Here is a 12,209-nt window from a genome sequence, read left to right as displayed (position 1 = left end):
CTGCTACTTGCAGAGACCTTTTAAAAAGTTTTAAGTTAAAACTGCTAGGGGTGGTTATGGCATCTCTGCTCAAGAAATCCTTGTGGATCATGGAAATTGTAAATTCAGTAAGGAAGCAGATGGACTAGGTGGATTCTTGGTTCAATCTAGGACCATTAAGTTCTAAATAAGCTTTTACAACCTAATTTTACAACCTAATTTTCCTTCTTTATTGTCACTCACACTTTTGCTTACTTGATATTGCCCTTACATACTGCTATGAGATAACTGACAGGTCACTGCAGTTAAAGAAAATGACATGGATTAATTTTGAGCTAAACGAAGAGTTGAGCGGTATCTGGTGGACAGAAACAAAAAGCTTACAAAGATGGCCAAACTCTGTGTGATCATCAGTGTCAACATCCCTCACAACTTGGGCACAGTTCCTATTTGAAAGAGCCTCTGATCCCATGTAATTCCACTTTGATCTCCAAATAAACTCTTTATCTTTAATTTTACATAGACACTTGGCAATGCCTGATTTTAATTGCTTTTCACTTCTCTAAGTGAATGAATTAGTTACTGGTGGGGGGTTCTTCTACAGACACTCAAAAAAGTCTTGCTAAACATGTGTCTTTGAACACCTTTCCTTCTTCTTTAAGTCACAACAGCTCTTTCCAGTTTCACCAGTTACATGCAAAAATGTTAGGACACTATGAATTGTTCGAATGCTACGATGCAGAGCCACACAAATACCAGAAAGTGCTGCATGACCCCTACGCCCCATACCAATATTGTCAGACAGAAGGGTTAAAATACATCATATCGTTGTAATATTTCATCACATGAAAGAAGCTGTTACTGTGACTATTTCATCTTTTCAGAGAAAGCTCTGTTACGCCAACTTCTACATCTTAAAAGAGAGGCTTCATCTGTATTATACTACCAGCTGATACAGAGATTGGCTTTCTAGACAAGAGAATACACTACACTTTGCGCAGCCAGCCATAGTCAAAAGTCACATGGCTGAGACAGCAGTGGCTCAGACTTGACTCTTTTCTGAAAGATCCCTCAGTAAATTCTTCTAGTGCTTGTAGAACACTAAATAAAAACGAGCTCTGTCATTTAGCTAACCTGTACATCACACCTATATTTCTTAGCACTCAAATCATTCTTTGAGAAATTAGGAGTAATTATTAAACACTAACTCTGGTTTCAGGAGCTGAAAGTTGTTGTGAGTTATAAGTGTAACCAAAAGGTGTTTTATTATCTCAGAATAGATCATCACAAAAAACTAAGTTTCTTGGGTAACAATGTATTTCCTCGTATTAATTGTGTTTAAACCTCCATCTATTAATTTTTAAAAAGATATGATCTTTATCAATCACACGAGACATATAATCACTTACCTCTGAGCCTGAAATATTTCAGATGGTTGGCAATAGCCTGCTCAACAGATTCATCAGGGCAGATCTTAACTCCACTGGGAAACAGAATGGACCGCTTCCTTCGTAACAATAAATGCTGGTTGACCTGTTCAGCCTTCACGACACCATTAAGCTTTTTCAACTCAGGAAGCTGAGAAGGGTTTGCCAACTGCCAGTCACTGAGCTGAGGGGTTGGTGAACCATCTTTAGCCTGTCCTCCTCCTACAGCTGAATAAACTTCTGCTGTAAAATTAAAACCACATTATAAATATCTCAGATGAGACGATGCAATCATCTCATGTATATTAATGCCATTTCCCTGGTTTCCAAAGGACATCACTGTACTTCTTTCTGTTAACAAAACTCGCCTGTATGACTGTACTATTATGAATAACCTTAAGCTCTTTACGGCATCCCATCAAACGATAACATAACTTAAATCCTATCCTTTTGAATGATAAAGTTTTGTGTTTCACTCTCCTTCTGTGACAGGCTTGTCTAAGTCAAAGGAACTATATTTGTGAATAAGCATGTACTTAGGAGCTTTCAGGGCCAGGAATGAAATAAGTAATTAATTAACAAGTCTCCTTAATCCATACATTCTTCCCACCAGAAACATTTATATCCCTTGCATCAAGAAAACTGCTTGAATTGATGGCTAGCAAGAACACCTTTTACCACGACAGGACAGATCCCTACCTGACTAGAGTGGGGAAAAAAAAATAAAAAAAGGCAGCATTAGCTTTAAGTTTTTTAAAATTCTCTCGTTTTAGTTGTCCCACATCACTCCAGAAGAAACTTTACAGTGGAGGGGAGAATGTGTCTATTTTTTTTAGTCTGACAGTCTAATTCTCTGTCCTCCATAGTCAGCAGTCAGCTGATCTGAAAGCAGTAAATTCAGTTTTCTTCCTTCACTTTTTTCCTTCAGAAAGTGTAAATGAAGAATCACAGTTACTCATTTATTAGAGAGAGAACAGTAATAAGGGAATGGCAATTTTCATCCCACGGATTATGAGCTTATTCTGCAGCCTCAAAGTCAATAGCACCTTTGACTTGACAACTGAAAGATGAAGAACATGTTTATTTTGATGGTATATTAATAGTCAGTCTGGTGCAGAAGACCACTATCAGATGGTAAACCAGAGGGAGAGGAAACAGCAAACAAGGTCACTAAGGCAAAAGCTCAGTCTTTAACTGAACTGACACCAACTTCAGTGTCTTCAGTGTACGCAAGCAGAAGACAGAACCTCACTTTTTAAGATTTAATACAAAATTATTAACAAAATAACACCAAGTAAAACACTTATCAGTAATAAATGTCTCCCAAAGTTGGAAACACTTCTGTAGCTACTTCCTACACTCAAAACAACACAAATGTACAGTACAGTAATACCTCCTGGAAATCACTCTAACTATTCTATATTTACACTGATATCATGACACAGATTTGAACAAATAGTTCTCTGTATTAATCACCTTTGTTATAATTCTAGCAGAGAGATATTTTTATTTCTACACGCTACCATAGATAATCTTTGGAAATAAGAATGCGAGTAAGATTTCTGCATTACCTGCAACTATTTGAAGATGACCTTTAATCGTTTCCAAAATCAGAAGGCAAAGAAACATTTTCCAAGTGAAGCCAAACATACTTATTTGTATCAAAAAAAAAAAAAAACAAACAAGGAAAATAAGAAAATCCCCTTTTAGCAAAAGAGCTGTTGTCTCTAATGTCTCCTTGATCCAATCAAGAGCATTGCACTTCTTGAAAATGTCTTGATGTCACATAAAATTGTCTTTGGAAAAAACATTAGGTAAAAAAAAAGTCAATCAAGACATCCTGGAAATTTTCTCTTCAAAGACAGTATTCCGCTTCAGTGAAGAAACAAGAAAAGGTGATGGAAGTAAACTCCTTGGAGCTAGCAGATGGACTGAGACAATTTTTTAATTTTAATCTGGCCAGCTAAGCTCTTTACCAGAGCTTGTCATACCATTAACAGACAGTCCAAACAAGGACAGCACCTTTCATGTTTAATTAACAACGGTTTTTCATTGGCCCTTCAATTTCTGCCATTTTTTAAAATCAAGCTGACCACAAAACATCCGAGGGGGCACACTAATCTCCAGTGGAGGGTCTCGGTGTGTTTTTTACTTCTGCTTGTACAAATATACCTCCCTAAAACCACAATGACTCACTTAGACACCAACACTTTCGTGGATAACACTGAAGCAATCTTTCTGTGGGGTTGTTTCTTCTGGTGACAGAGCTAATGAAGCCCTGCAGACTGAGTCTGTGCTAAAGTAGAAAATCTTGTGCTGCTACACCACCGGCTCTTGCACCCCAGAACTTCTTCCCCTTAAGGTAACACCAGGGCAAGTTGTGTTTCTTTCATTTCTGTTCAGGTATTATCTGATACGAGTGGTAGGAACAAATAAGTACAGATATCTGAAGAGATGATCAGCTAAGAAGAGTTGTAGAAAGGAGGACAGAGTGCAGGCAAGCAGCAGCACTCTCAGTTTCCCTCCTGTCCAGCGTCAGGTCATTGTGAAAACGTGAACGGAAGCAGCCTCGCAATGGCAGACGGTATTCGGACCACTAGAAAACCCCGTCAGGGATATCTCCTGGGTGGCGTTAACCCAGAACTTCCTGGTTACTGCATTCATATCAATCTGAGCAAACTGCTGGTTTGTCTGAAGTGACTGGTTTTGGTAGTGGCTTTGTGTAAATATTTCCAAGCTGGGTTCCCAAGGCTTGCCAGGTGATGGGTCTGCAGAGCATTTACACAGAGCTCCTTCGGAACACAATGTTGCCTCCTCTCTTCTAGCAGCTCTGCTGAACTCCAGCAACTCAGATAATACTGCTAATTCTTGACATTACATGCATGACACAGAAATCAAATAAAACCACCTTTGTTTTCAGGCTCCGTTTCCTGGTATCTAAGAAACTCCAGCTGACATTTTTCAAAATAACAAATTTTCCTTTTTTTTTTTTTAATTCCACAAAACTACGAAATTACACTTTAGGTTGAACCACTGAGCTGCTCTAACACCCCAGTTTTATTAGAATCAGATATTCAGACATTTTGAATCTGTCAGACAAGCAGTTTTACCTAGGCTGGCTCTGTCAAGGTAACTACAATCCTGGCAGCAGCACCAGGTGCAGTACAGTCCACTGGAGCTGTAAATGGAACAGTCCTGGTGGGGTGAAGCACAGGAACGAAATTCTACTGGTGCCCATAAACTGTTTTGAAGTCCTACTCAGCACCTCTATGCAGACAGAGCAACTTATGAGGCTGCCTTGGGTATCTTTATCACAATCTTGGATTCAACAACACAGGCCAGCCTTTTCTTCTTTTTAATCCTCCGCAGAGACTGGTGGGTTTGACATTATGAATGCTTTTGCTTGCATTACAGCCTGCAAAAATGCAACTGAAACAAGACTAGAAATAATGTACACGCTTATAAAGGCAAAGCCTAGTTTGCCTCAGGAATGCACGACAACTAATACTTTTAGAGAAAATTCTCAGAATACATGTGCTTCAGTAGGTGTATGAAACTTGATTAAAAGTTCTCCTGGAGAGTCTTCAGATATACTCAGGAAAAATATATTCTTGCTGGGGTAAAAAAAGGGAAGTATAATCCTAGTGAAGTAACACATCAAGGTCACACTAGTACCTTAAAAATAAAAAGATAATTTTCTGACAATTTGTATTTCTGAAAAAAAAGGACACGCACTTTCATATAGCTTTCATAGATGTGCTTAGCTGAATTACAGTTCACTACAAGGTAACGGTCACTGAAATTCTGCTACAGCTCACATACTGTTCATTGTTTTTCAAATATAGTTTATTTAAAAACCTAAATCCTTCCACCTGTAGCTAAATAGTGTAAAATAAAGGTATACTTTATTGAAAGTGACTCTAATAAAAGAGCCATATGAAGGCAGAACTCTGTATCTCCAAGCTCACACAGCTTAATACGAGATTATAAATCATCTCCTGCAACAGGACTGCAGCAACTAGCTTTATGGTATTTGACAGGATTCACCAACAAAACTCCCTATCAGTTTAGGTGAGAAAATTACATTAGATGAAACCTTTTCACTTGATCAAGTTTCTAAGGTTGCTATTGCTGAGTATTTCACCACTACCACTTTTTGCTTGTGCTCCTGAGGAGCTCTCTGGTGAACTGTCTCCCAAGAATAAGCAAGGTTTGAGACTGTTCAGCCTTCCAGGTGAGCAAATTCAGCCCACCATAGCCTGTTGTAATGCCACCTCTTCCATCACATAGTATTGCAAAGTATTCAGAGCAGAAAGAGCAGGGAGGTCAACCAAATTAACCTAACACTTCATTGATCTACTCCATCCTTGTAATGTAAGCCTAGTCTCAGCATTCCTTCTTTTCTGAACTGCTGATCAGATAAGTACCTCCTACTTTGCTCAACAGTCAAAGATGATCCTGATGTCTGTGCTTCATCTCTGCACAGTATTTCCAACTTCAATTTTGTTGGACAGAATTATTGCTGTTGGTCTTGGTTTTATGCAGCCATTAATGGAAAAATTTTCAATCCCAAGACATTTTAAGTCTCATTCTACAATTCCTGCTTATTCATCTAGAAACTAGTGTCTTTTTCCACGGGTCGCCAGAAGCAGTATTCTCCCCCATGCCATAATCAAGATAGAAGTGCTACTAATGTGGTTTATTAGTCTTAAATATTTTCTAAGTTGTAGTATAATACTTACTGAGTACTGCGAACTCACTTCAGGGTCAAATTCTAGGAGGCAAGGACCAGAAAGGATAGATCACAGAGTCATAGAATCATTAAGGTTAGAAAAGACTTCTAACATCCTCAAGTCTAACCGCCAACCTACCACTACCATGCCTACTAAACCATGTCCCGAAGTGCCACATCTACACGTTTTTTGAATGCCTCCAGGGATGGTGATTCCATTGCTTCCCTGGACAGCCTGTTCCAATGCTTGAACACTCTTTCAGTAAAGAAATTTCTCATTATATCCAATCTAAACCTCCCCTGGTGCAACTCGAAGCCATTTCCTCTCATCCTATCACTAGTTGCATTGGATTGCTAGTTGCCGTTGCAGATGGACCACAATGAATCCATGCCTGCGGTTCCAGAGGAAAAACACTGTGGTCGATAGATATATTTTTAAAAAAGCACATTTGCAGTTTCATGATTAATTTCTCCAGTTCTTGATGAAAACTATGGGGGGGTTATGTTTTTACTAAAAGATTTACTTCCTACAAGTTAGTTGCATCATGCCTGCCAACAGATCTCCATGATTCAAGATTTCCTCACGGAAGCCAGTTTCTGGTTGCACACAGCCAGAACACAGCAGTTTCTTTTAAAAAAAGTGATAGCTACATTTAACACTTTGAGTACAATTCATTTCCTTGAAACCAAAATCAGAGCGTAGGTTGAAGCACCTTACTGAGATTGGTTTGCTTCCGAGTATCACACCACTCCACCATTTCAGTTAAATAGGGACCATTACCAGGAAATGGAGATGCAGGAGATGTGCAAAAAGGTCCTGGAATCAGTCTGGTGCCTTATATATGCCTAAAGTTACCTTTGAGTAGTTCTAGCGACTAAAAAGGAAGCACAAAGGTACCTGGAGTGGAACTTTTTTCCATAGACCTCCTAGCATTCACCTCACATCTATTAAATAGAAATGGCTGGAATAGGGCGAGTTGTGGCTGGTGGACCCAGGCATTTTCCAGGCTAGTCATTCAGACTGTCAAGACTGTCAGCCTAGCTGCAGAAAACAACTGTAAGATTCTTCGAGTCAAAAAGCAGCCTTGCTTGTCACAAGCAGCTGTGAACTAGCTGCATGCCATTGTAAGGACTGAAGAACAAATAATCACTTCAAGAGAAAATGAGTTAAGATACACATACTGTGTGTATACCTTAAAAGCAGTAACATGGTCTCTCTCACACTTAGCTCACTATCTAGCCGTGGCAGCTGGGAAAAGAATGGCAACAATCATTCAGCAACTTCTGGAGATACTTTTAATAGCAAATGTATTGGCATTCTCATAGCATATATCTAACAATCTACAAAGGAAATCCTTCAATGTTATAAAACCAGTTTAGAAAAGTTTATACATTACTTTTGCTTTTAAATGCATATAAACCAGTCAATCAAGAAAATAACAGATTACTTCATGATAAAAATTAACTTTACCATAAGAAAAAGCCCCAAACTATTTGTCATAAGGGAACATTGAAAATATGCATCAATTAAAAAGGTTTAGAGAAAGTGCACACATTTCCACATTTCATTTTTCATCTGTGTTACAATACATACACAGATTATCTCTGTTAGTAACGTTGACGTTGTGATTTAGGTGACGACATCCACAAAACCTGTGGGATGAGGAGGACAGATATAGTGCTGGGTAGTGACAAACTACGTAACTAAAGTAGAAACAAAGACAAAAACCACACAGTAATTGCACTAGGCTGCTCACAGCTATACAGAAGGTAACTCAGTAAATTACTTTGTTTTAAAATCGCCTCTCTTCTCCAGACAGAATGATTCCTGGTTTGAGAAACAATGGCAAGGATTTCTTTGGATGACTGTACAGGACCTGAAGTAATAACTTGATTTTTCCAAACACTAGGTTTCAGAGTTGTCTTGAGGGAAGGGGCCCTGAGAATTCTGCAATGCCATAAAAATGACCATACCTTTGGGTTGCCCTCAATTTTTATTTTAACTCTGTAGCCTGCTTCTAGATATAAGAGCTCTGGTTTTGTAGATATGTTTATGACACGGGGTGGGGGGGTTGATGGTTAGCCAACACACCATCCTTCTGAAGGGTGCAATGACAATTAAGTTTACTTACAGTGGGAAGCAGGAGAAAGTATCCTCTTAAAACAATCACCTTCTATTGTGCAGTAACCACAGAAAAAGCTATGCACATTTCAAAATGTTATTGAGGTTTTATGTGATCACTGTTTGAGGAAAAACTACATAAATACATTTTAAGACAACAATAAACTTGTGCTAGTTTATCAAATCAAGTCTGAGTTCAAACACTGAAATATTCAGGCATTTTTACATAATTCTCCTGAGCAAAGTATAAATCCAGTTTTCTTATATATAAATTACATATTATACATAACGTAATGAACTTTTTGAATGAAAATTACCTTATTTTTCAGTAAAACATCTCAAACTTTTGAGGTTATAGAATCACAAACTGCTTGCCTTTCTAGTGCAAGTCATGCCATAAGACTTGCAGGAGCAACTCCTCAAAATAATGTGGACAGGATTAAAAATCTACTGCCTACATGTATTGCATTTACATGTAAAATAGTTTTAGAAGAAATTTGGCTCTCAAATCTGATGAGAAAAAAATCATAAAAGAAAAAAAAACCCTACTCTCTACTTTAAAAGATTTCAGTGGTCACTCTAAAGTAAATGTCTTCTACTTATAGAAATAACATTTTATGTTGAAAGTGCTAGGGAAATTAAAAATAAAAATAATCAAAAGTCAGCAGTCTTAAATCTCGGCAGGACATGCAGACCACTTCTGTATATAATAAGAAACAAAAGAAAAAACACATCTCTAAAGAGAGTCAATATTAGATTCTTAAATTAAAAAATACATAGTATTTATTCTAACTGTAAGAGCTGGAAAATTGAAAGAGACCCAGTATGGGGTCAAAATCCTGTCTTCAGGCCTGACTCCCTTGTGATCATCCATGTTACAGAGAATTGTAAAGAACAGGCTCCAAAAGATGAAAATATTTTTACATCCTTGTGGCACATACCTGTATGCAGCATTCATATTCCAAGTAAAAAGTCAATTAGCTATCCATATGTATTAGCTTTAACTTCCATATTTAGACTTTTATGTACAGTCTTCTCTTCTACACTCCACAACTGCATTCTATGACCACACAACACAAATGAAAAAAAAAATCTTTAAATAAATACACACTGAACAAACAAAAAACTTCTTTTTTTTCCTTGCAAGGAAGGGAAAAAGAAAGAGCACAAATGCAGCTGAAACAGCTTCAACTACTTTATACAGCTAAGTTCTTTGCCAGGTCTGGCTTGTTAGATTTATTAGCTGCTGCTGCCACTATGCTGTTGAAAATGCAATTGCAAGATCAGGTCTCGGATTTCTTCTCTTTTGCTTCTGATCAGCTGACGAGGGAACCACTTCTCCAGATGCAGCGGCTCTTCAAAGTTAACTATAGGATTCTGGTAACAGAAAAAGGAATATTTACAGCACAAATTTCATAAAGCAACCTTAAAAACTAACTTCAAACCCTTCCATTACTGCTGAGACCAAAGAGGTACAAACAAGTTTCCATGAGACAATGACAGAGTTCAAAGTCAAACTCCGGTTCCTCCATGGCAATCATATATATACATACCCTTACCCAAGCTATTCATGGTAAACATAAAACAGGTTATCACCACTTCTCTTAAAGATACATCAGTATAAGTGCATATTCAAGCAGATTCCATGTACTATAAAACAATTAGGCATATTCTTGATATCTAACACGAAGCAGATGCACTTTTGTCACAAAACACATACATACAATCATACTATAGGGAAAGATCAAGTATAGAGCAATTAAGCATGACGAGCTTTGGTTGCTCAGACGTGTTTTTCTGTCATCAGCTGGTCTGTCTGATAGAAGACAAGAAAGAAGCAAGAACATCGCTAGCTGTTTTAGCAGGACACAAGATGGGGGAGAATTAGGAACAAAAGAGGACAGCAAACCGAAATGACTGAGAGGTGCCGGCATCTTTGGCAAGACCACAACATCACATCTGATTTGTCAAGGTCAATTATTTTCCTTCTATCCTTCTTCGTTCTTTTGACATGCTACTATTTCACCCTCTCCTTCTTTTGAATAAAGTAGTACATGATAAACAGCAAAAGCAAAATGAAAAACACATCATGATTTGCAGTCTATGAGCCCTAGTATATTTAGGACAAATTACAACCATCTTGTCCTGGTCACACAAGAGCTCAACTCATCTGTCACAGAATCACAGAATGGTTGAGGATTGAAGGAACTTCTGGAGGTCATCTGATCCAATCCTCCTGGCTCAAGCAGGGCCAGCTGGAGCCAGCTGCCAGCACCACGTCCAGGCAGCTGCTGAATATTTCCAAAGAGAGACACTCCACAACCTCTCTGGGCAAGCTGTACCAGCACTGTCTCCAGCATCCCAAGGTCCCTCTGGATGGCAGCATAACCTTCTGGAGTATCAGTCACTCCTCCCAGTTTTGTGTCACATGTAAACTCGCTGAGGGTGCACTCTGCCCCAACATCTGGATCGTTAATGAAGATGTTAAACAGGACTGGACTTGGTTTTGACTTCTGAGGTGCACTGCTAGTTACTGACCTCCAACTAGACTGTCTGCCACTGATCACCACACTCAGAACCCATCCTGTCAGCCATTTTTCAATCCAATTCACTGTGTACTCATCCAGCCTATACTCCATCAGCTTCTCTACGGGACACACTGTCAAAAGCTTCCCTGAAGTCCACTGCTCTCCTCTCATCTAGCAAACCAGTCATTTAATCATAGAAGGTTATCGGGTTGGACATGATTACCTCCTGCCTCTGTGAATCCATACTGACTACTCTCAATCCTCTTCTTGTCCTTCACACATCCAGAAACAGTCTTGAGGATTAGCTGCTTCACCATGTTCCAAGGGATCGAGATGAGGCTCACCAGATCCTCCTTCCTGCTCAAACCTTATCAAGAGCAGTCTCGCAATGGTATCAGCCAGCTCCCTCTGCACTCATGGAAGCATCCCACTAGGGCCTATGGACTTAAAAACACCCAGTTTAACTATTCCTTAGCCTGATCCTCTTCCACCAGGGGTATGTCTTCCTTGTTCCAATCTCTCCCCAGTCTCTAGGTCTTGAGTCCTGAAAGTCACTCTTGTTAGTAGAGAGTGAAATGAAGGCGGCATTTAGAAGCTCAACCTTTCCCGTGTCCTGTGTCCCCGCAGCCCCTGATGCATTCAAGAGTCAGTCTGTACCTTCCCTACTCTTCCCTTTGCTGCTCACATAACTATAAGTCTTTCTTGTTGCCTTTGACATCCCTCACCAGATTAAACTCCAGTTGGGTTTGGCTTTCCAAATTACATCTCTGCATGTTTGGACAGTGTCTCTACATTCTTACCAGGATACTTGTCCCTGCTTTTGTCCTCTGTATACTTCCTTTTTATGTTTGAGTTTTGCCAGGAACTGCTCCTCTACCCATGCAGGCCCTCTGGCATCTTTGCTTGACTTCCTGCTTGTTTGGGTGAACTGTTCTTCAGCTTGGAAGTGGTGTTCCTTAAATATCAACCAGTCTTCTTGAACCCCTCTTCCTCCCAGGGCCTTATCCCCAGGCACTCTTCCAAGTAGAACCCTGAAGAGGCCAAAGTCCAGGCTTGTGATCTTGCTTTCTTCCACGCTACTTCCTCTCATGATCCTGAACACCACTTTATGGTCACTGCAGCCAATGCTGCCTTTGACCTTTACATACCCAACCAGACTTTCCTTGCTTGTGAGTATGCAGGCCAACACAGCACCTCTCCTCATTGACTCCTCTGTCAGTTGGGTCAGGAAGCCGTCACTGATGCTCTCCAGAAACCCCCCCAACTGCTCATGTCCTTCGGTATCTCTTCAGCAGATGTCAAGGTGGTTCGAGTTCCCCACAGGGGTCAGGGCCTGTGAACGCAAGGCTGCTTCTAGCTGTCCACAGAAGGTTTCATCCACTTGTTCTTTTTGATTAAGTGGCCTACAGCAAACGTCCACC

At 39.5% G+C, this 12,209-nt stretch overlaps 2 protein-coding genes across 9 annotated transcripts in view; both read right to left on the bottom strand.

Moving 5' to 3' along the window:
• Nucleotides 1-3,823, bottom strand: part of IMPG2 (interphotoreceptor matrix proteoglycan 2) — a 65,891-nt gene extending 62,068 nt beyond the window's left edge. For 3 of the 6 annotated variants that reach the window (XM_054061370.1, XM_054061385.1, XM_054061394.1), the window contains exons 1-2: nt 2,978-3,815; nt 1,389-1,649 (exon numbers count right to left, since the gene is read on the bottom strand). In XM_054061370.1, the coding sequence (XP_053917345.1) occupies nt 1,389-1,649; nt 2,978-3,056 (340 nt within the window). In that variant the 5' untranslated portion in view covers nt 3,057-3,815. Of the gene's footprint in view, nt 1-1,388; nt 1,650-2,977 lie in introns of all 6 variants that reach the window. The other 3 variants (XR_008448974.1, XM_054061361.1, XM_054061378.1) reach the window with 3 other exon arrangements.
• Nucleotides 3,824-7,417: 3,594 nt separating this feature from the next.
• Nucleotides 7,418-12,209, bottom strand: part of SENP7 (SUMO specific peptidase 7) — a 43,521-nt gene continuing 38,729 nt past the window's right edge. For all 3 annotated transcript variants that reach the window (XM_054061413.1, XM_009555238.2, XM_054061428.1), the window contains one exon: nt 7,418-9,637. In XM_054061413.1, the coding sequence (XP_053917388.1) occupies nt 9,500-9,637 (138 nt within the window). In that variant the 3' untranslated portion in view covers nt 7,418-9,499. The remainder of the gene's footprint in view (nt 9,638-12,209) is intronic.

The sequence above is a fragment of the Cuculus canorus genome, chromosome 1 (genome assembly GCF_017976375.1).
Source record: "Cuculus canorus isolate bCucCan1 chromosome 1, bCucCan1.pri, whole genome shotgun sequence".
NCBI classification, from domain to species: domain Eukaryota; kingdom Metazoa; phylum Chordata; class Aves; order Cuculiformes; family Cuculidae; genus Cuculus; species Cuculus canorus.
This window is presented reverse-complemented; position numbering and strand designations above follow the sequence as displayed.